This window comes from Sturnira hondurensis, unplaced genomic scaffold, assembly GCF_014824575.4.
Source record: "Sturnira hondurensis isolate 20B ecotype Veracruz unplaced genomic scaffold, ASM1482457v3 Scaffold0007865, whole genome shotgun sequence".
NCBI classification, from domain to species: domain Eukaryota; kingdom Metazoa; phylum Chordata; class Mammalia; order Chiroptera; family Phyllostomidae; genus Sturnira; species Sturnira hondurensis.
Window position 1 is genome coordinate 14,647,234 of NW_028080496.1, and position 23,088 is coordinate 14,670,321.

Below are 23,088 nucleotides of genomic sequence, written 5' to 3' on the forward strand. Positions count from 1 at the left end.
TCACCCTCCTGCTCTGCACGCTTAAGGGGGCACAGTCTCATTCCTGCACTGTCAAAGGCACCCACTCTCATGCACAAACACTCACATATGCACCAACCTTCACACGTCTACTTGCACCCCACAAGCACACACACTCATCAACACTCAAACACACCCAGTTGCAGACACATTCTCATTTCACACGCCCATGCTTGCATGCCATCTCACTCACTCTCACACGCAGTCTCTCATTCACTCCAAACTCATGCATGTTCACAAGCACTCACATGTATATACTCATACATGCACTCAAACACATGTCTGTACACACACACTCACTCCCCACTTCCGAACTGATTCTCCCCAAGCCCTCACACACTCAAACACTGCAGGGGGCTTAACTGGATCCCCCCCAAATCCATGTTCACCCAGGACCTCAGCACGAGACCCTATTTGGAAACAAACTCCATGCAGCTGTAATGAAGGTCCTGGATGAGGGTGACCCTAAATGCACCAAAGTCCTTCTAAGAGACAGAAAAGGGCACACAGAGACATGGGGTGGCGTCCGTGTCTCTCAGAATGTGGTCTCCCTCAGAAATAGTCACAGAAACTGTAGTCCATTAAGTTACGATGAGGTCACATGGAGGAGAGGGCCCTGATCCGAGGGACCTGGGGTCCTTATGAAAGGGGCAGCGTGGAGACAGACGCCCCCTGAAGAGAACGCCCCTCGAAGATGCGCCCAGACACATACGCGGGAGGGACGTCCGAGAGGATGGGCAAACCACTGCAGGGAGGGTGGGGGCCTGGGACAGAGGCCCTGACGGCCCCGGAGGGAACCGGCCCAGCTGGGTGACACTGTATCTCGGACTTGCAGCCCCCAGGACAGGAGGCAGCACCTTTGCGCTGTGTCAGCCACCTGTTCGCAGTGCTTTAGTGTGGCAGCCCAAGCAGACTGGACCGGCTGCCGAATGTGTGGTGACTGTAATGGTGCCCTAGCATGCTCATGTGTGCATGCACACACACGCACAACACAACCGCTGCCCCTCCCTGACTCAGTGCGCCCGCAGACCCTGCCGCGTACAGGTCTTGTCCGCCGTCCCGCTCTCCACCAGCGTCCGCAGCAGCCCGCACAGAGTCTTGGTGGCCTCGCTCTGCATGACATCGGCGTGGACGCCCGCGGAGAGACACAGAGTCTGCAGCAAGTTCACGGTGCTGGTCAGCAGCATGGCCGTGGGGTGCATGTTCCCATCAGTTTGCTCACCTTCTGAAAAAAAAAAACCAGACCCTCTACTTCCAAGTAGAACCGGCAGGCGTCCCTGAGTGTAATTTAAGGGACTTAACATCAGATCCTTCTTTTTTTACTGTGGAAAGGGAAGTAGCTCTTTACAACAAAGGTGCAATTCCAGGTGTGCTAAATGCCCACCTTAACCATCTATGTGCTCACCATCCTCAAAGAAAACAAGTTTCTTAAATTTTAAAAACAATCGCAGCACACAAGTCAGAAGCACCGAGAGGATTCCTAGGACCCACTCCCTGAGGGTCTTAACAAAGGTCAAAGTTGGCTGCTCACCAACTGGCCATGCCCCGCACGAAGACAAAGTCTCCAAGGACGGGGTATCACAGGCCCTCCTGTCCAGGCCCTTGACTTTCAGACAAGGGGGCACATGGCAGCCAGGCCCCCTTTCTGTCTCTTAGCCAAGCCCATGCAGGCTCCCACTTCCCCAGATGAACCCCTGGGGAAGAGAGTTGAGGGGAGGAGGAGCAGCTGGCCTAGACACTGTGCAGGCAGAAGCAGTGACAGCAGACCCGTGCTGACCCGCAAGGCAGGCCCACACGGCTGCACAGGCGCCACTGCTGAGATCCCACAGAGCAGGCGTCACCTTTTTACACCCGACAGGCTCACTGCCCACAGGTACACTCGCCGAGCCCGGCCTTCCCCACTGCCGCGCCGCCCCTGCTCTGCTGCGCTCAGCCTCTTAGCTTCCCTCTCCTCACCGGAGAAGTCGCTTCAGAAGCCTGACCACGCTGCTCATGTGGTACCTGAGCCCCACAAATCAGGGCCAGTCACCTGGACCATCCCACCAAGACCAGCTATGGGACGCTTCATTCATGCATCCCAGGGTCTTTTGGGCACGTCTAGAAAAATGCCAGGAAGTACTCCTCTGAAACCCATGGACTTCCTTAGATAGGCTTAACTTTCTGGGTCACTCCAAATTCTCACCTCTTCATGTCTCAAGGCCATTAGTATTAACGAGCAGCATTCTGAGTGAAGGACCTTGGAGGACAGGTGAAAGGAAGAGGCAGACCAAGCCCAGGTTCTGACTGGATTCCAAGCAGGGCCAGGCCCCGCCTCCCCATAGGTCCTGCCTCCCACCAGGCCCCGCCTCCCCACCACACTCTCTCTGAGGGAGCAATAGAGGCCTGTCCAGTACAGTCCCCAGTGCCCAGAGCCAGCTGTGCCCCTGTGTCACAGCCACCTGGGGTTCACTTGACCTACACTCTGGGAGCAAGGCCAAAGCCACAGAGCACCATCCGCAGCTGGGTCCTGACCGTGTGCCCTTGCCCAGATAAACGGGCTAGCCACAGGAACTGGGCATGCGGGGCAGGGCTGGGCTGCCCTGGACCCAACAGCCCCCAGGCACCCACCTGAATCGTCCTCTGTGTCCGAGTCCTCTGCCGAGGCCTGAGTGGAGGCCGGCAGCTCCGCCAGCTTGAGGTCGTACTTGCCTTCTTTCCCCATCCTGTAGGAGTTGGTGCTGCCCGTGTCCCACTGGACCCTGATCCAGCCGTCCTCCCCCAGCTCACCAATCACACGGCCCAGGCCAGGGGGAGGCCCGTCCTGCAGACACCAGAACAAAGATCAGCTACGTGGGTGTGCGCCTTTCCTGTCCCGCAGACAGGGCCTGGGAGAGCAGCCGAGTCACTGTGCACAGGCCCCGTGTCTGCAACACGTGCACTGAGCGGCACCACACGCCGGCCTCACACTCCTTTCCTGGCGGGGTGCGGGGGAGACACGTCATCTCAGATCACTTCCTCCCTGGGCCCCTACAGAGACAAGGCTGCCGGCCATCCTGGTACCTGGCTCCTCAGCCCCTCAGTCCCTCACGGGGCTTTGTGGCCTGGAAACCTGGAACAAGCACCTGTGTCTCCTCGCACTGTTCGGTTCCCCCTGCCCTGTCTCTCATTTCTGAGTGAAAGCTGTTTCTAGCAGAAGCTACCTTTCCGCTCCAGGATACACAGATTTCTGGTGCAACCCAGGCCCCACTTCCAGGTGGGGCTGAGAAAGCCTGGCTGTGACACGGATGCTCCCACAGCGTAGGAAGGAGAGCACTGGCCTTGGCCATGACAGCGGTTATGACACAGCCATCAGCCCCCCGATCTCCCACCTGGGAGACCTCGGGCACCATGTGCTACAGGGAGAAACAGAACAGCGACCACCTCCTGAGACTGCTGGGCTGGGGCACCGAGAGGGCACTCACCCGGGTACACAGAGGTGGCAATAGGGGGGTCCCACCAAGAACACCCAGGACACGCCAACCGAGACAACGGTCCCACTTGCCTGCTCCTCCTGCTGTCCCTGTTCTGGCTGCACCTCAATCTGAGGCCCCACCAGGAAATTCCCAGAAAACAGCCACCACTCCCCACAGGCCCAACCTACGTGGGGTGCCCCGACACAGGAGGCTGTTACTCTCTTGTTTTGACTCTATGCACCTGCCATCAGGAAGCAAACACTGCGTCACCTGGACCACACATGTCCCTAGTTCAGGAGGGTATTTGCTCCAAACTCCACCCACTGAGAGAGAGCAAGTCAGGGCGCTGCCGCGTCCCAGTCAGCCCTGAGTACCTGATCGCCCCACTTCCAGTCCACGCCCCGCATGACGCGGGTGCCGATCTTCATCATGGCGGCCAGCTCCGGCCCGGAGACCGGGAGCTGCGCCGGCGCCGTCTCCTTCCTCGTCTCTTCCAGGACAGTCGCCGAAGCGCCTCGGGCAGACGCGCTCATGTCTTCTTCAACGTTGTCACAACTAGGGCCTGTCCGCACATCAAAAATAGCAGCCGTAAGAACTCACAATTTCCTCATCTCCACAAAGTCTCGAAATTAATAAGCACTGAAGAAAATAACAATGTTAAAGAACCTACAGCGTATAGGCTACTTTTCATCAATGTATCAGAAGATACAAAAGATATAAAGGCAAAATAATTAAGTCAGAAAAAGGCTCATCACATTTTTATTAGAAAAAACAAAAGATAACCACCTAAATGTCTAACGATGAGAAATCGTTAGATTTCTTCTCTGGAGAGAAGAGCACACACGGCTGCCCCGAGGCTGCCAGCCTCAGAGTCCCGCGGGCTCGGTGGACCCTGGGCCAGCCTCCGGGAGCCTGGCCTTTGGGAGGGTGCCCCCCACCCCGCTCCCTGAGTGACAGGAGGCCTTGCTGTGCTGAACTGCTGGCACTAACAACGTGGTCTCAGCTGAGTCCTGCCCCCTCTGGGGTCTGGAGCCGGGGTCCGTCCAGGTGCCAAGGTGACCAGCCCTATGGACGCCCTGGGCACCTGGCCCTGCAGAGTGTCTGGGCAGCCAACACCTCCCATATGCTGTCCCAGCTCACTCATCCTGTGGGGCCCCGCTGGGACAGGTGCCTGGTGTCCCCCAGACCCCACCCAGTGCCCTTTCCCTCGGCTGAGTTCGCCCCATGTCCTCTCATTGAACGAATCGTGGTTCTGAGTGTGACTGTGTGTGGGGTCCTGGGAGCTCTCCTAGCCTGTCACCGAGCCTGAGGGAGTCTCAAGGACCCTGACACAGGGATGGCAGTGGTGGAACTCTCTGGAAAGAACAACCCTCACTGTCAAAAGGAAGAAGAAAGGGAGGGGGGCGTGAGGATACGCTGGTCCCTGGGGGGTACAGAATCATCCTCAGTACACAGTGGGAGCTGAGTGTCAGTGGGAAGTGACGCTTGTCAGGACTGAGGACAAGTCCAACCCCAGAGGTTGTTTGCAGGATGCCTGGGCCACTTGTGGCCTTGCTGCCTGAAGTGAGGGGGACACACAGGCCTGAAACTCCTTTATCTTTATTCTCTCCTCCAGGGGGGGAAAAGGCGCCTGAACATCATTCCTGAAGACCGCTTGAGTAGGCCAAAAACGTAAAGTCTCTGTCCCTCTCTCCTCAGAGAGGGAGGAGACAGGGCACTTGGTTCCCCGGGCTGGAGAAAACCGAGAGTGGCTGGGGGAATGGTCTTTTTTCCAGGCCGGTGGTCAGGCCCCGGAGGACAGGGGCTGCATTCCCGCCAGGATCCCACCTCGGCTGCTGTCACGTTCGTTAACCCTGGAGATGCAAGATGCACTGAGGAGGCTGGGAATACATTGCATTTGTAGTTAAAAAAGGGGGGGGATCTTTTCTTAAGTGGCTTACTATTTTGTGGCTACTGTACCTGGACGTACACACATAAAATGACTATAAAATATATGAAAGAGAAACCACCTGGTCAGGGGAAGCAGCAGATACAGGCATGAATTCCTGGGACACAGCCCCCCTCAGGCTTTTGGCAGCCAGCCAGGAGGCTGGACTTTAAACTCTAGAGCATTGGGGAAAAGGGAGACAACAGAAAAAGAGGGGGAATTTCACCCTGGCTGGTGTGGGTTCAGTGGATTGAGCACCAGCCTACAAACCAAGGGGTCGCCAGTTCGATTTGCACTCAGGGCACATGCCTGGGTTGTGGGCCAGGTCCCCAGTAGGGGGTGCATGAGAGGCAACTACACATTGATGTTTCTCTCCCTCTCTTTCTCATGCCCTTCCCCTCCCTTAAAAACAAATACATCAAATATTTTTAAATGAAGAACAATCTCAAATCAATAATTTAACTCTGCACCTGGAGGAACTAGAAGGTAAGAACAAAGTAAACCAGAAGTTAGCAAAAGGAAGGAAATAACAAAGACTAAAGCAGAGAAAAGTAAACAACAGAAAAAAAAAGAGAATCAGAAAATCAAAGTTGGAGTTTTTTTTAAGATTTTATTTATTTATCTTTAGAGGGGAGAGGAAAGGGAAAGAAACATCAATGTATGGTTGCCTCTCGTGTGTCCCCTGCTGGGAACTGGCCTGCAACCCAGGCATGTGCCCTGACTGGGAATCAAACTTGTGATGTTTTGGTTCAAAGGCCAGCACTCAATCCACTGAGCTATACCAGCCAGAGCTCAAAGTTGGAGTTTTTTAAAAATATCAACAACACTGACAATCTTTTAGACACATTAAGAAAAAAGAGAGGATGCAAATAACTAAAACCAGAAATCCAAGTGGCAACACTGCTGATCCCACAGAAATAACAAGGACTGTAAGAGACTACTGTGACCAATTGCATGCTGACAAATTCTCAAACCTAGATAAAATGGATAAATTCCTAAAAGCACAAATTACATAAACTGACTCAAGAAGAAACAGAAAATGTGCACAGACCTACATAACAAGTAAAGAATTGCAGCAGTAATCCAAAAACCTCCCAACAAAGAAAAAACGAGGACCAGATGGCTTAACTGCTGAATTACCAAACAGTTAAAGAATTAATGCCAATAGCCAAGTGCTGGAAGCAACTTAAGGGTCCATCAGTAAATGAATGGATCAAAAAACTATGGTACATTTACACAATGGAATTCTATGCAGCAGAAAGAAAGACAGACCTCCTGCCCTTTGTGACAGCATGGATGGAACTAGAAAGCATTATGCTAAGTGAAATAAGTCAGGCTGTGAAAGTCAAATACTGTATGATCTCACCTAAACAACAAAACATACAAGCAAGCAAAATATAACCAAAGACACTGCAATAGAGAACAAGATGACAGTGACCAGAGGAGAGAGGGGAGGGAATTTCAGGGGAAAAGCGGAAGGGTTTGCAGGACACATGTGAACAAAAACTGGGGGGAGGCGGTGGAAATGGGAGGAAGGTGGGGAGCACTGGGTAGTGGTGGGATGGGATGGGAGTAAAAGGCAGAAAACCGTATTTGAACAACAATTAAAAATAAAAAGTAAATTAATTAATTTTTTTAAAAAAGAATTAATGCCGATTACCTAAGTTTACCCAAATAAAACACCTCCCAGCTGTGTTCTGGAGACACTTAAGCAACTCACTCCATGAGACCAGCATCACCCCAATCACAATAAAACTATAAAATGCTGCTAAAAGAAATGGAAGAAGGAGAGTTCCGCCAAGATGGAGGCATAGGTGGAAACACTGTGCCTTTTCCCACAGCCAAGTTTGAATACAACAAAGGTTTGGAGAACAAAGACACAGCCAAAGAACAGAAAATTGAATTATACGGAAGTCCGACAACTACCAACCGTTCAACGGGGATGGTAAGAGAGGCCCAGCCAGCCAGCAGCGGAGCTGGGTCGGGCAGGACAGATCCCCCGACCTAGGCGCGCAGGCAGCCTGGAACCAGTCAGGGTGCGGGGCGGACTGACCGCGGTCGCACAATGGCGCACAGTGAGACGGACTGCTCAGGCCCCAGAGGGCGAACCCAGTGGTGGAGGACTGACAGCGGTGGCACACTCGAGTGTAGTGGAACGAAACGCGTGGGCCCGGTGACGGTGGTGGCTGCGGTGCCGGTGGGAGCCGCGGCAGGAGATGACAGACGGGACGCCATAGTTCCTCTTTGACCCAGCCCCCACATACAACGTCACAACCCAGCAACTGAGTTGCCCTGCTCTGGTGAACACCTTAGGGCTCCGATCCTGCTACAGAACAGGCACGAACAGCCCAAAAGATGGCGCAAGAAGAACTCAAAGTCCCAGAGCCGATAACTCTCAGCAACCAAGAAATTGCCAGCCTCTCAGAAGCACAGTTCAAGACACTGTTTATCAGGATGCTCACAGAACTGGTTGATTATAGTCACAAATTAGAGGAATATATGAAGGCTAAACTAATTGAAATGAAGGGAGATATCCAGGAAACCAATAGCAATGGAAAGGAAACTGGGACTCAAATCAATGGAATGATTTGAAGAATAAATCATTCCACTCAGAAGGAAGAACAAAACATCCCACCAGAAAGGAATGAAGAAATGAGAATTCAAAAAAATGAGGAGAGGCTTAGGAACCTCCAGGACACCTTTAAACGTTCCAACATCCGGATTATAGGGGTACCAGAAGGGGGAAAGAAACAGCCACAAGTGGAACACTTATTTGAACAAATAATAAAGGAGAACTTCCCCAGTCTGGCAAAGGAAATAGACTTCCGGGAAATCCAGGAAGCTCAGAGAGTGCCAAAGAAGTTGGACCCAAGAAGGAACACACCAAGGCACATCATAATTACATTAGCCAAGACTAAAATGAAGGAGAGAATCCTAGAAGCAGCAAGGGATAAGGGGACAGTCACCTACAAAGGAGTACCCATCAGACTGTCAGCGGATTTCTCAAAAGAGACCTTACAGGCAAGAAGGGGCTGGAAAGAAGTATTCCAAGTCATGAAATCCAAAGACCTACAGCCAAGATTGCTTTATCCAGCAAAACTTTCATTTAGAATGGAAGGACAGATAAAGTGCTTCTCAGATAAGGTCAAGTTCAAGGAGTTCATCATCACCAAGCCCTTATTATATGAAATGCTAAAGGGACTTATATAAGAAAAAGAAGATGAAAAATATGAACAGTGAAAGGACAGCAAACACACAGTTATTAACAACCACACCTAAAACAAAAGCAAACCAAGAGGACAGCTAGATCAGGAGTGGAACCATAGAAATGAAGAACACATGGAGGGTTAGCAACAGGGGGGTGGGAGGAGGAGAAGGGGGGAGAAGGCACAGAAAATAGCATAGATGGTAGGTAGAAAATAGATAGGGGTGAGGGCGAGAATAGTGGGGGAAATATAGAATCTAAAGAACTTGAGACACGTGGTTATAAACTAAGGGGGGGAGAATGGTGGGGGAGGGAGTATGTGGGTGGAGGGGAATGAAGGGGGGGGAATAGAACAACTCTGATGGCATAATCAATAAAATATATTTTAAAAAAATAGACAGAAGAAGACCTACATAAAAACCAAGCCATCCCTAGTTCATTGAATGAAAGGCTTAATCCTATTAGAGGGCAACACTAGCCAGCACAATCCACAGATTCAGCAGAATCCGTAGAAAACACCACTGGCCTATTTTGCAGATGTGGAAAAGCCAGTCCTGAAATTCATATGGAAACACAAAGGACCCAAATACTTGAAATAATCTTAAGATTTAAAAAATGGCCCTGTATGGTGTGGCTCAGTGGATTGAATGCCAGACTGTGAAGCAAGGGGTCACTGGTTCAATTCCCAGTCAGGACACATGCCTGGGCTACGAGCCAGGTCCCCAGTAGGGGGCACGTGAGAGGCAACCACACATGGATGTTTCCTCGCTTTCTCTCTCCCTCCCCTTCTCTCTAAAAATAAATAAAATATTAAAAAGTAAAAATTAAAAACAAAACAAAGTGAACACTTGCTCACACCGTGTTTTAAAAATTACCCAAAAATGTACCAAAGACTTAAATATAATAACTAAAAATATTAAGTTTAAAAAAAGAAAAGATAGTGGCTAATCTTCATGACTGTGAATTTCACAACAGTTTCTTGGACACGATGTCAAAAGCAAGAACAACCAACAAAAGAGATAAATTTTTGGATTTTATCAAAATTTAAAACTTTGGTATACCAAGTAAAACACACCTCACCAAGTAGAAGAAAATATTTCCAAATCATGTAACTGGTAACAATGTAATATCCAGAATGTTTAAAGGACTCCTGCAAGTCAACAACATGGAGACTCTAAAAATGGGAAAAGGCTTTGAACAGACATTTATTTCTCCAACAAAGATATAAATGGCCAACAGGCATGGGTAAAGAAGCTCATCGTCATTTCTCACTAGTGAAATGTAAACCACAATGAGAAACCAGTTCACGCCCACTCTGGTGGCCTCAATCCTGAAATCCGAGAGAATAACAAGTGTTGACAAGGATGAGGAAGAACCAGAACCCTGTCAATGGCTGGTGGGGATATGAACCAGTGAGGTACCACAGGAATCTGGGAATCCTCAGCAGATAAACACAGGGTTTCCACCTGCCCCTGCAGCCTCACTCTGGGGTGTCCAGCAAAAGACCTGAGACAAATGTTCCCAGCAGCACCGCTCACAGTGGCCAAATGCAGACACCAGCCAAGTGGCCACCGATGGACGAATGGATAAATGAAATGTAATGTATTCATTCAATGAAATCCTTTGTAGCCTATAGCACTGATACCTGCTAAATAAATGAAAGGCTGAAACTACACAATTTCATTCATGCGAAACACCCAAACCAGGCAAAGCGGGTCTGTGGTTGCCACCAGCTGAAGGAGTGGGAAACCAGGGGTCACTGCTGAATGCAAGTGGGTCTGCGTGTGGGGTGACGAACAGGGCTGGAACCCGGTAGTGGGGAAGCTCGGACAACTTTGTGGGTGCACTTACTGCCCCTGAATTTTATAAACGTAAAGCAGTTAACATGGTCAGTTTTATGTAACGTGTATCTCGCCCACAATAAATGACAGCGAGAGAGAGAGGCAAAACCGTGACATCTTCCCCGAGGAAGCCGCGTGGAGCACCCACCGATGAGCCGCAGCGCGGTCTGCGCCAGGGCGAGCGTGCCGGAGTTGAGCAGGAGGTTGAGGTTGTGCGCACCGTGCTGCAGGGTCAGCATGCTGAGCATCACCAGGAGGAAGCGGGCCTGCGGGGTGGTGCCCAGGCTGGGTCCCGCGGGGTTCTCGTTGGTGATGGTCTGCAGGGGGACAGGCTGGATCCCTGGAAAGCATGGGCGCCACCTAAATTTCTTGTGCGTGGATACAGGAACATACTTGATGCAGAAGGCACCAGCGACTTTTTAGAACTGCATGTTTCTCAGAGGGTTCCACACCGGGCGGCCCCGTGCCGCTCAGCCATTATCCCACCACCGTCACGCCCCACGCGGCCGTGTGCCGTGTGGTCTGCCTACTACAAACTCAGCACCGCCCCTCCCCCCACTGGGTGGCTGGCGCCCTGCACATCCAGCAGCGTCCACTTCTCCCCACAGAGGCAGTCCTGGCACTTCTCTGTGGATGCTCCACTTACCAGCCAAGCAAGCATTGATGCCGGACACACATTTTAAGGTGCACAGTGGTGAGTGATACTCGGAAAAGGTTAAGATGTCAGAGCTTTCTATTAGGACAGCACAAGACTGTGTCATCTGCCAAATGCTGAAGGTTCAATTTAGATCTGAGAAAGCTTACAGCAGCTCTGATGACCATTCGAATGGACAAAGTTATCCACATCTTCCCAAGAGCCGGGATGGGCATTTGCGAGTTTCCACAACACGCAATGAAGAGTCAAACTACAAAATAATGCTACTGGGATCACTGACATCACTTCAACGGCAGTTTTAACAGAGCCTGTTAACCATGAGATTTTCTTACAACTCACCGAGCTCTTTAAATTTGGCGTTGGCATCCATCAGAATGTTCCGAATGTTCTGCACAGCCCAAGCGTACAGCTTGCCAAACGTCACCTCCAGCAGCATCCGGTTGAAAGGTGGGATCAAATCAACATCCTTTAGACAATCCGTAAGGGGCTCCCTTTCAAGGAAAGACANAGCTGGGGTGAGGAGGGGAAGTGGCGGGGACCTCTGGGCTCTGAAGCCCTCTGGCTCACGCATTCCCTTTTTGCAATCCCCTTGCCCGCTTCACAGGAAGGAAAAAGCCTCCTTGCTCGGTTAGCATCTGTGGCTCCACGTTCTTAACCATCTCACTGCTCCTCTGGGGGCTGCCCCAGGCCAAAGGCTTTGTGGGCTGGAAAGGGCCGCAGGAACCTCACGCAATAAACTGGGAGAGTCACTGCTGCCCTCTAGTGGCCACACGCGGGCTCCCAAGCTCTATGTGGGCTCCCAAGCTCTTCGAGGGCCTCTGGTCTGGGACAAACGCATCTGCTCTGATCCTGCAAGAGAAGGTGGAGGCCCCACTCCTTAGCTTTCTGTGCTCTGGCTTAAAAAAACAAACAAACAAACAATAATCCAACATGATACCCGAGTGGGAAAGTGAGTCTCCCGCTGGGGAATAAAGGAGAGATTCATTTCCATGGCTGTAGAGCAAGCACGNAGCTCTTTAAATTTGGCGTTGGCATCCATCAGAATGTTCCGAATGTTCTGCACAGCCCAAGCGTACAGCTTGCCAAACGTCACCTCCAGCAGCATCCGGTTGAAAGGTGGGATCAAATCAACATCCTTTAGACAATCCGTAAGGGGCTCCCTTTCAAGGAAAGACAGAGGATGTCACGCAGCCTCCTGCCAAACGTTGAGCCTCAGCAGAACGATGCATTGTTGCCACTGCTCTCCTTAATTAGGAGACCTGATGAACAAAAAGAACTAACGAAATAGAGACAGACTCATAGATGCAGAGGACAGACTGACAGCCGTCAGAAGGGAGGGGGGTGTGGGGGCTGGGTGAAAAAGCAAAAGGGATGGAGCAGAGAACAAACCTCGCAGACACGGAGACCAGCGTGGGAACAGCGTGGTGATGATCAGAGGGGAGGAGGGGGTTGGCGGGGTAGGAAAAGGTAAAGGGGGGCTGTTAGTGGAAGGAGACTTGACCTGGGGTGCTGCGCACACAACACGCAGATGATAAACTATAGAATTGGACACCTGAAACCTATGTGATTTGTTTTAATTTTATTTATTCATTCTTCGAGAGAAGGGAAAGGAGGAAGAAAGAGAGGGAGAAGAAAATACCAACGAGTGAGAGAAACACTGCCTGGCTGCCTCTCGCACCCACCCCGATCGGGGACCAGGCCCTGAACCCCGGCATGGGCCCTGACCCAGAATCACACCAGCGACCTTCCGCTGTGAGGGACAGCACCCGGCCAACTGGTCAGGGTGAAACCTATGCAATTCTATGAACCGATGGCACCCTGATAAATCCAACAAATACACCGAACACAAAAACAGTAACAGAACATTCAAAACATTAGGAAGCTTTACCCGATGTCGACCCCCTCCGGGATAAGCCGCTGCCACCCACAGAACATGGCGTACTGCACGGACGGCAGCAGGAAGGTTTTGGCTGCCAGCTTGAGGATGGTGTCGATCCCTTCCAGGCGAACCTCTGCTCTCTCCAGCTGCAACATCAACGTGCAGTTCAGGGTCGCACGCACTGCGGCGTCAAGCCGCGCAGAACGCTCTCAGCGGGAGCCTTTACCTGTTTCAGGAGGCACTTTCTCATTTTCTCCACATCCACCGGCTCTTCCTTCAGGGCAAACTCGGCAATCGTACTGAGCAGCGCGGACTTCGGGGAGAGCCCCTGGACACTCTGCTTCAGCCACTTGTACCTGTGGACGCCTGTCACTGTGCTCAGCAGCGGCTGCCACTTATCCTGAGAGAGGAACACCATGTCACCACCAGTCTGCCCTGATGATGTCACGCTCCCAAACAGTTCCTCGAAAAATGCAATGTAAATGCCCGTGGGTTTAAGTTGGGAAAACATGTTAAACTTAGGCACTAACTTAGAGTAAAAATAAGTAGGTCATAAATGCGCTCATAAATGAAGCTGAAAGCTCCCTGCTGGGGGCACGGGAAGAGCTGAGGCGGCGTACAAAGGTCAAGGGTCACGTCTGTTCACAGCCTCGGGGACCGGGCCAGTTCCTGAAGCAAAGGAGACAGCCAGGAACGAATGAACGAACCGATGGCGAGCGAGTAACACAGCAATGCACTGCGAACAGTGAAAGGGGCCGTCCTCCAGGGGCGAGTCTGGCCGGGCACCACCAGGCAGCCTCCCAGAGTGGGGTGCGGTCCCCCGACCTGGAAGAGGCCTGTGCGGCTCTGCCCGGCAAGCGCTGAAGGGGCCTGGCGGACCCCTCTGCTGTGGGCTGCGTTTCCACGCAGCCAGCCTCAGAATCACAGAAACGCCTCACCTTGGGTGATTTGATTGCAATGGGTCTTTTGTCCACATTTATGGGACTGTGAGGCAGAATGCAAGCTTCTTCTAAATCACTCTCTTCATTTCCAATTTTTTCTTCATCATCAGTAGATTCTGGCTTCTTAGGAACTATGTTTAAAAACATCACTCATTACAAAAACCATTTCTTTAAATACAGTTTCAAAGTACAAAATACTTAAATTTGCATAAAAGTAGAGGACACAAATATTTCAATATCTACAAAAGTATCACAATTATTCTCACACAGCGTCCAGAAATAGTCCTCTGCCACCCTGCCACCCACGTCAGGAACAGGACAGAGAAAGCGAGGGCCACCATGGAGAAACCCCAAAGCAAGCAGCCCAGGGGTCAGCCCGCTTGTTCTTAAAGGGCCAGACACTGACATTTTAGTCTTTGCAGGTCATTTGTCCACTGCACAAATTCAGCGCTGGTGTGGGAGCATTAAACGTAGCTAACTTTATTTATGAATACTGCCACTTAAACTTTGTGCAGTTTTCATGTATCAAACATAGGATTCTTCAGATTTTAAAAAAAAAAAACAAACAACTTTAAAGTGCAAACTCTGGTCCCAGCTCATGGGCACAGCAAGCAGCAGGCCGCCCCTGCCCCTGGCGAGCCTGCCCTGGGCCAGCGCTGAGGGGGTCTGGAGCCTTGTGCTGTGCTAATCTCTGGAAGCAGGGAAACTGCTCCTGAATGTGCCAGGTCATGGGTGCCGTCACTACTGTATTTTGGCCCCTTCCAAGGCTTTTAGTCTCATTCCTCTCTGCACAGCATACAAACAACCAGCAACACAGTGACACACCTGGGCAGTGAAACACTAACTCAGCAGGCTGGTTGGCTCGAACCCCGCAAATTCCCGAGAGTGGCTCTTCGGCACCGGCCACCAGCCAGGTCCCGAGGACTGGGCCCTGGGCCCACACATGTCTGGCTGAGGAGAGCGTTTCTGTGTGCACAAGGCCTGGAACCATGTTTACCAGTCTGACTGGCGAGTCTGTGCCAACAGCGTGACTGGGGGGAGGGGGGCTGCCTCCACGCTGGGGGCTGGAGTCCCAGGAACTGAGCACGGTCCCCCAGGGCCTGCACGTTGAAGGGGCCAACCCCAAAAACCACCCTGACACCAAGGCTCCTGAGAGCGTCCCTGGCCCTTCACGCCACACGCACGTCACTGCTGAGAGAACTGGGCCCAGGCCATGGGACTCCACTGGGGGGGACGCTGGACACCCCCAGGCCCTGGGTGCCAGGGAACCCCTCCCTGCGCCTATCCTTCTGCTCACTTTGATCTGCACCCTTTCTCAGCAATCGACGGCAGCCCGGAGCGTGGCAGCTCTCCTGAGTCCTACAGAGCCCTACCTGCGAATCACTGTTTGTGTTACTTGGTGGGGTTTTTTTTTTTTTAATAAAAAAGAGAGCTTCAGACATCAAACAATTAACTACATGATCCCACAACAAGACACACTGAGACATGACAGCATTTGCTCAGAATCGGCGCAGGTGACAACCAGCTGGGGAGGCAGCTCTGTCCCCTGAAGCCGAGACGCTGGCTCCGTGTGAAGGGACCTCAGGAGTGTCCCGCCCCGACTCCTAGACCAGGGCATCTGTAGGGTTCAGGCACGTTTTGTGGGGTAGGGACTGCTCGGGAACAATCCATGCAGGATGGTTTCTGGAACAAGTTAGTCTTTCGTAATATTACTGCTCACAATTCCATCACACACTCAGTCGTTAACATTGTTTAATCAGCTGGTCTTTGAATAAGTCAGCATGAGTCCAAAGAACCTAACCAGAAGTTTTTGCAGACTTGTATAAAATTACGAGTGACTGAATTCTACCATATTTTCACTCAAATTTTGGTTATTTAATGCAAAAAAGTCATTTCTGTTATCCCTATAGAGTTGCTTCCTAAAAATCCTAGTAATTCTTCTAATTCCTCTTATAACAATTATCCATGTATCAGGAAACTCAGTATTTCCAAAGAAAAACATTTCTTTACAAGATAAACTGAAAGTGCAAACCTTCCCGCACATCTCATTAGTAGGACAAGTGGTGAAAAATGCTGCATTTTCCCCATCAGTGTAATCAACTTTATAGTACTTACTCTTTCAGCCTCGATGTCCTAGCGACTGAATCATAACACACTGGACCCCAAAGTTGCACCCATACCTGGTGTCCGGGGAATTCGGCAGGACTTGCAGACATGATCCTCACCGCACACGGCATGCGCTCCAGCCGCCGCGGGATCCACTCGAGGCTCACGGCAGCCAGTGACCTACGGCAATCCAACCCCAGTGCCCGGGACGGCACTGCCCGCCCGTTCCCACCTCACCTCTCTTTTTCCTTCGCTCTCGAATTATCTTCTGCGCGATCCTCCGCCAGCGGGGCAGGGAGCTCAGCAGTTTGAACTTGGACATGATGGAGAGGTCATTACAGACTGCGGGTCTCAGTTCATTAAAGAGGAACCGCAGACGCTCGATGACCGGCGCGCAGACCTCCTTGTAAGAGCGGCCCTGCTCCTGGTGCGTCTGCCAAGTGGGACAGGACGGGACCGTCACGCCGCCGCCCGTGGGCACGGCGCAGGAGGGAGAGGCGTGGGCCCCACCCACCTTAATGAGGGAGCACTTGGCTTGGTAGACGGCCCTGCACACGTCGACCACGGACTTGGGCAGCGCTCTGTGCTTCGCTTGCTCAATGCCGGCGTGGACCAAAGACAGGGCCACGTGCCCTGGAAGAGACATTGTGAAGGGGTCAGGCAGGAATGCCTGGGGATGTCACGGACACCAGAGCTCTTGGGACTGTTAAAACACCGAGCTCCATACCTAAGTCTTCGTGTTTGAGGAGGCAGCAGAGCAGCAGGCGGCCCACCTCTTCCACGGGGTGCTCGGGCGGGAAGGTGATCGGCGTGGTCAAGTGGCACTGCCTGCAGCACCTCTCTACCTGGCAGAGGAAGTCCTGTGGCAGAGACAGCAGGAGGTGACTCCAGAGCCACCCAGGCTCTCTGTCAGGAGACCTGACCTATGTGCGCGACGCACTGCGAGCAGCAGCACTCCTACGGCCTTGCCGACGCAGCGACCCAGCCGACCTCTCGCCTCCAACCCCGCCCCCCAAGGAGCACCAAACCAAGTCTGCTGAGCTCCTGGCAGAGCTCTGAGGGAAGCGGGACGGCAAGAGTGGGCGGGCCTCACGCACCTTCACATTGTGATCCTGGATGTTATTGTCGGCCAGGGCTTGCAGGAAGGCCTGGGAGTGGTCGCCCAGGGCCCGTCTGTGGGTGCAGAGGTGGGACTTGCTGGCAGGGGTGCCCCCGGGGGAGCTGCAGTGGTCCTCGTCTTTCTCCTCGTTGTAGCTGTAGTGGATCTGGCTGGTCTGCAAGCCTCCCGAGAAGATGGATGACTGCAGCCACCCTAGAGGACACGCATGCAAACATTCACAAAAAAACCCTGTGCACGTTCTTCAGAAATAACTAACAGGAAAGGAGAGTGAGAGCTGAGGGCTTCACTTAGCAGGTGAAATTCAGGATCATTTGGATGAGAGGGTCGCAGCCAGCCCAGTTACAGAGATGGTTGTGTAACTCAACACGGGTATCTTGCTCCACTGCACATGCCTTTTTTGCCCTTTGCTGAGGCTCCATCAGCATCAGAGCAAGGCCGCCCACCTTCTGCCTCTCTCTACTCGGACACGTCCCAGCCCTGCCCTCCTGGCTGATGGAGAAGGAGCCTCTCTTCCCATAGGCTGACAGGTCTTTGGGGGAGACGGGTGGGCCAGCCCCCGTGAGGCTCAGCACACAGCAGGGCACACCTCCCCCCTCCCCGTGTGTACAGCTCTGCTCTAGACGGCTGGTGGGCCGGGCATCACAGCCGCTAGACCCAGAAGCCCTGCTCCACTCAACAGCATGGATCACGGGCCTGCATTTCTACCCCCAAGGCTGAGACACCAGTCTGCTTGGTCTCCAATGTCATACCTGGTTTGCTGCTACAGACCTTTCTGCCCCCAGAACCACATGCGAATGTCTCCACCGATCCACTACCCTGTGTATCTTCACCTGCTTATCATGTCTGGCTCATTGGCACACAAAAAGCACCTACAGGCAGGGGTATGTCTAACTGCACACCTATGACACCCTGAGTGTCTAGCACAATGACACACACCTGTACAGATGATCCTTGAACAACTCGGGTTTCAGCTGCACGAATCCACTTACACTGAGGTTTCTCCCACTGACCCACAAATGGGTGATTAGGAATCCGCATATATAGAGGACTGACTTAAATTATACACAGGCTTCTAACTGCATGAGTGGTCAGCACCCCTAAGCCCCGCACAGTTCAGGGGTCAACTGTAATTATTCAATAATGCTTGTTGGATGGTCAGTAGATAAATGGATGGAGAAATACACAAACACATGAAAAAAACTTAAACCCATCTTATAAGTAATTTCATGACTGGTCCTGGCTGGCGTAGCTCAGTGGATTGAGCATGGGCCTGTGAACCAAAGGGTCACTGGTTCGATTCCCAGTCAGGGCACCTGCCCGGGTTGAGGGAGAGGTCCCCAGGAGGGGGAGCACAAGAGGCCACATCACACATTGATGTTTCTCTCCCTCTTTCTCCCTCCCTTCCCTTCTCTCTAAAAATAAGTAAATATATATATACATTTTTTTAAGAAACTTAATCACTGTGGGTGATTACGAAGGCTGGCATCCCAAGCTGTATTTGATTTGCATGTGGTGAAAACACAATGCTCAAGCAGAACACGATTCCCTCCAGGAGCAGGCGACGCCCAGCACGTGGGTTCTGGGGCACGCAGGCTGCGGGCTGGGCCTATCCGTTAGAGGGTGAGTGTGGGAGGACACACACAGGAGCCCCCTCTACACATGTCAGCTCCCTCTGCTGCTGTAGACAGCGACAGCAAGTGAACACCACAGCCTGTTCTAATTACCTATTGAGTCTCATCACCCTTCTTTTCCTCATCAGCATCTTTGCTGATTCTTTCTGTCCTACTCCAATGGCCCATCAGGCGCAGCTGAAATAACCTGCTACTGTCAGTGGAAAATAAAATTTTTCTTACTGGCGCATTCGACCTCAACGGTCGACAGCGGTGTGCTCATAGCCAGGTAGGAGGCGTGTAATCCGAGGAGCAGGCCCAGGTTCCGCTCCGTGTCTATCAAAGGTGACGACAGGCTCCCCAGGTCTGGGATGGTGACGACTTCTTGGTCAGGCTGGGGAAGAGAGATTTCATCACCGGCCTGAGGACACACACGGTCAATGCAAAACATAAAACCCAGAGGAGCACCAGCTTCTGTCCCTAAACCAGACGTGTGGCCATGAGGAAGAAGGCGGGTGCTCTGCACCCCTGTCCTGCCACGGTGAGCTCACGCCCCCCATAGAGTAATAGGAGCGGTAAACCACACATATCCTAGAGGCGGGCGGTGTCTGCTCAGGTCCGGGGGCGGGGGGGCAGCCGAAGCAAGTGAACGACCTCGCTAGAGCAGGCCTTAGGCAGGGGGGTCAAACTCATTTTCACCAGGGGCCACATCAGCCTTGTGCTTGCCTTCAAAGGGCCAAATACAATTTTAGGGCTGTGTACACATAACTACTCCTTCACTAGGGGCAAGGAGCTCAGTGCTGCTGCCGGGCAGAAACAAGCTGCCAGGCCAGATAAACAAGGTGGAGGCCAGCTCTGCCCCAGGGACCTTGGGTTTGCCGCCTGTGCCCTAGGGGATCAAGTAGAAGTCTCCAGAGTGACTGTATCCGCCACTTCAGAAGATGTACTGAAGAGTTACACGAAGACCCTAAAGAGAGACCCACATGGGGCAAGCACGGCCGCGTCAGTCAGCTGTGCCCACGCGTGGAGGGAGCAAATGCATTCCAACAGAGAAGACAGGGTTCACATGAAAATAACCTAAAACTGTGCCTGTCACACAAGACAAATTACAGATAAAATGCTTCAAGCCCAACCTCTGGGGAATTTAATCAACTTTATTGCCTCTAGACGCAGGCTGGGAGGGCCGGTCCCGACGTACAAACCCCACTGCTCAGGGATACGTACAAAGGACCTGTTTCTGTCCTAACGAGTTACACTGCCAGGTAGTTCTTGCCAAAAATATGGAAGGTCGTTAACCCCAAGATGGTGGGTCATTCCAGATTTCTGTATAAGCTCACAATGAAATCATAAAAACCAAATGTTGACCTATTATATGTGGGAGTGGCTACATTCCTTTCAAGTTAACAATTTTAAAAGTTATGTTTTAAGAGCAGTACATACACCATAAACCTGAATATTCATAAATGTAAATTTACTTATAAAAAGGCCTCCAGAGTATCTGCATGTTTCCCACATAATGACACCCCCACCTCACCCCCACCCCCCACAAAGCCCAGCTTCCAGTTCCCAGTGCAAGCCACAGAGTGCCAACACACAGAGAGGGGCCGCAGCCCGCCAGGAGGCGCTCGCCTCGCACAGCCTCACCTCCAGGTACTGGCCCACGCAGAAGGCGTGCATGGACTCCCGCGTGTCTTCAAACTGGAGGGCAGCTTCCAGAGCTACCACTGGGTCTTCCCCAGCAAACTGAGCTGAAACAAACAAGTTGACATGACTCCACACAATCTGCCCACACAACCCCCCCCCACACAGAAACAGACAGGAAGTAGACTCTGAAGGTTAGTGACTTCTCACCCTCTCCCAGGGCAGCCTGGACCATTTGAGAACCAAAAACACGTTCCGAGGAGTGTTGGAACACAAAATGTATAATGAGAAATGATTCAAATGTAGCTGAATTCCCTGACAGGAAAGACACCCAAATCACAGAGTTTAAAATGTGAAGGCTCAGGAGAAGTACCAAACTGATCACGGAAAATCCGAAAGCTTTTATATCGTGTTCATGAATCGGAAGAATTAACACCATTAAAATGTCCACACTGCCCAAAACAATCTACAGATTCAACACGATTCCTATCAAAACACCAATGGCGTGTTTCGCAGAACTAGAACAAATATTCCAAAAATGTTTATGGAACCACAAAAGACCCCAAATAGCTTCAGCAATCTGGAGAAAGAAAAACAAAGTTGAAAGTATCACACCACCTGATACCAAACTATGCTACAAGGTCACGGTGATCAAAACAATGTGGAATGGGCATAAAAATAGACACACAGATCAAGGGAACAGAACGGAGAACCCGGAAATAAATCCATGCCATTATTGTCAATTAACATATGACAAAAGAGGCAAGAACATACAATGGGGTAAAGACACCATCTTCAATAAATGGTGCTGGGCAACTTGGACAGATACATGCAAAAAAATGAAACTAGACAACTTCCTTATACCACACAAAAGAATAAACTCAAGATGGATGAATGACTTAAATGCTTATAAGACCTGAAACCATAAAATTCCTAGAATAAAACATAGGCAGCAAATGGCATTTCTCATAGCAATATTTTTTCTCATACATCTCAGGCAAAGGAAATAAAAGAAAAAAATAAACAAATGGAACTACATCAAACTAAAATGTTTTTGCACAGCAAAGGAAACCAGAAACAAAATGGAAAGATAACCCACTGAATGGGAGAATATATCTGGTGATGATACATCTGATAAGGGATTAGTATCCAAAATTTATAAAGAACTTATACAACTCAAGTCAAAAACAAACAAACAAACCCCAATCCAATAAAAAAAAAGTGAGCGAAGGATCTGAACTGACACTTCTCCACAGAGGATGTACAGATGGCCAACAGATATGTGAAAAGAAGCTCAACATCACTGATCACCAGGCAAATGCACATGAAAACCACAATGAGATATCTCCTCACCCCTGTCAGAATGGCCACCATCAATAAATCCACAAACAACAAGTGCTGGCGAGGATGTGGAGAAAAGGGAACCCCTGTGCACTGTGGGTGGGAATGCAGACTGGGCAGCCACCGTGGGAGCCAGAATGGAGTTTCCTCAAAATATTAAAAATGGAACTGCCTTTATGACTGACCCAATCTTTACACTTCTGGGAATGTATCCCAAGAAACCCCAATTACTAACTCAAAAGAATATATGCACCCCTATCTTTACTACAGTGTTATTGACAATAACCAAGATGTAGAAGCAACCAAACTGCCCATCGGTAGATGAGTGAATGAAGAAGCTGTGACATAATGGACCACTACTTGTCTACTGAAAAAAAAGGAGGAAATCTTCAGCATAGGTGGACCCAGAGAGCATTATGCTGAGTGAAGTAAACCAGATAAAGACCATATGATTTCATTCATATGTGGAATCAATGAACAAAATACAGACAGACTCAGATACAGAAAACAGATGGACAGCTGTCAGAGGGGACGGGGGCTGGCGGCGGGGTGCAAAGGGGAAGGGCTTAAACAAAAAATAAAAAACCTCATAGACAGAGACATCAGTACGGTGATGACCAGAGGGGAGAGGGGTAGGGAGCAGTTCCAAGGGGATAAGCAGGGGACCCGTGGAGAGGGAAGGAAGGAGGCTAGACTTCGGGCGGTTGACACACAACACTACCCAGACGACGGAGTACGGAACTGCACCCTTGAAACTGACATAATTGTATAATCCGATGTAACCCCCATAAAGTTAATGAAAAAACACACACATACGCATAGGAGAAAGGGGAAGCCTCACGTGTGGCTTACAGTGACACAGGCGGCAGCGCCCAGCCCTGGAGCAAAGGCGAGCCCTTACCGAGAATGCTGCTGCCGGTCAAGGACTGGGCCTGGAAGTCCTTTATGTCGTACACTTTCCCGTCGATGACGGTCCAGAAGCCCCCATCTTTATTGTGGTTCTCCAAGTCGGCTTTGCGAATGAGGGTCACCTCCTCATTATTTCTACAGTTCTGTCCCGTGAAAAATGACTCTGCGAACAGAGAGACCATCATCAATAATCAGTCGATCCATAGGTACGATGACCAGAACAAACTGTGTGAAAGAAATACAAGGGGAAACAGCCAAATCAGCAACCACAACGGAAGAGTAACACACCACCCGACGTGCAAAAGTTCAGCAAGGGCACAGAGTGATTTTAAAAAAACAGAAACACCACCACGCGGCAGCACGATTAGCAAACCTGACCCCAGGCCAGGCAACAGAGTCAGTCTCAACAATGTCAAAGAAATGAAGTTGCAGAGCATGTGCACGGACCACGATGCGGTTAAATT

At 51.1% G+C, this 23,088-nt stretch overlaps 1 protein-coding gene across 1 annotated transcript in view; it reads right to left on the reverse strand.

The window, feature by feature from the left end:
- HERC2 (HECT and RLD domain containing E3 ubiquitin protein ligase 2) overlaps positions 1 to 23,088 on the reverse strand; it is a 188,325-nt gene that overhangs the window by 79,990 nt on the left and 85,247 nt on the right. Inside the window, exons 24-38 of the mRNA XM_037053813.1 lie at positions 22,617 to 22,787; positions 20,378 to 20,481; positions 18,977 to 19,127; positions 17,101 to 17,315; positions 16,731 to 16,863; positions 16,518 to 16,636; positions 16,241 to 16,436; positions 13,895 to 14,028; positions 13,183 to 13,356; positions 12,966 to 13,102; positions 11,417 to 11,568; positions 10,571 to 10,762; positions 3,824 to 4,011; positions 2,626 to 2,818; positions 1,061 to 1,243 (exon numbers count right to left, since the gene is read on the reverse strand). Of these exons, the coding sequence (XP_036909708.1) occupies positions 1,061 to 1,243; positions 2,626 to 2,818; positions 3,824 to 4,011; positions 10,571 to 10,762; positions 11,417 to 11,568; positions 12,966 to 13,102; positions 13,183 to 13,356; positions 13,895 to 14,028; positions 16,241 to 16,436; positions 16,518 to 16,636; positions 16,731 to 16,863; positions 17,101 to 17,315; positions 18,977 to 19,127; positions 20,378 to 20,481; positions 22,617 to 22,787 (2,442 nt within the window). The remainder of the gene's footprint in view (positions 1 to 1,060; positions 1,244 to 2,625; positions 2,819 to 3,823; positions 4,012 to 10,570; positions 10,763 to 11,416; positions 11,569 to 12,965; positions 13,103 to 13,182; positions 13,357 to 13,894; positions 14,029 to 16,240; positions 16,437 to 16,517; positions 16,637 to 16,730; positions 16,864 to 17,100; positions 17,316 to 18,976; positions 19,128 to 20,377; positions 20,482 to 22,616; positions 22,788 to 23,088) is intronic.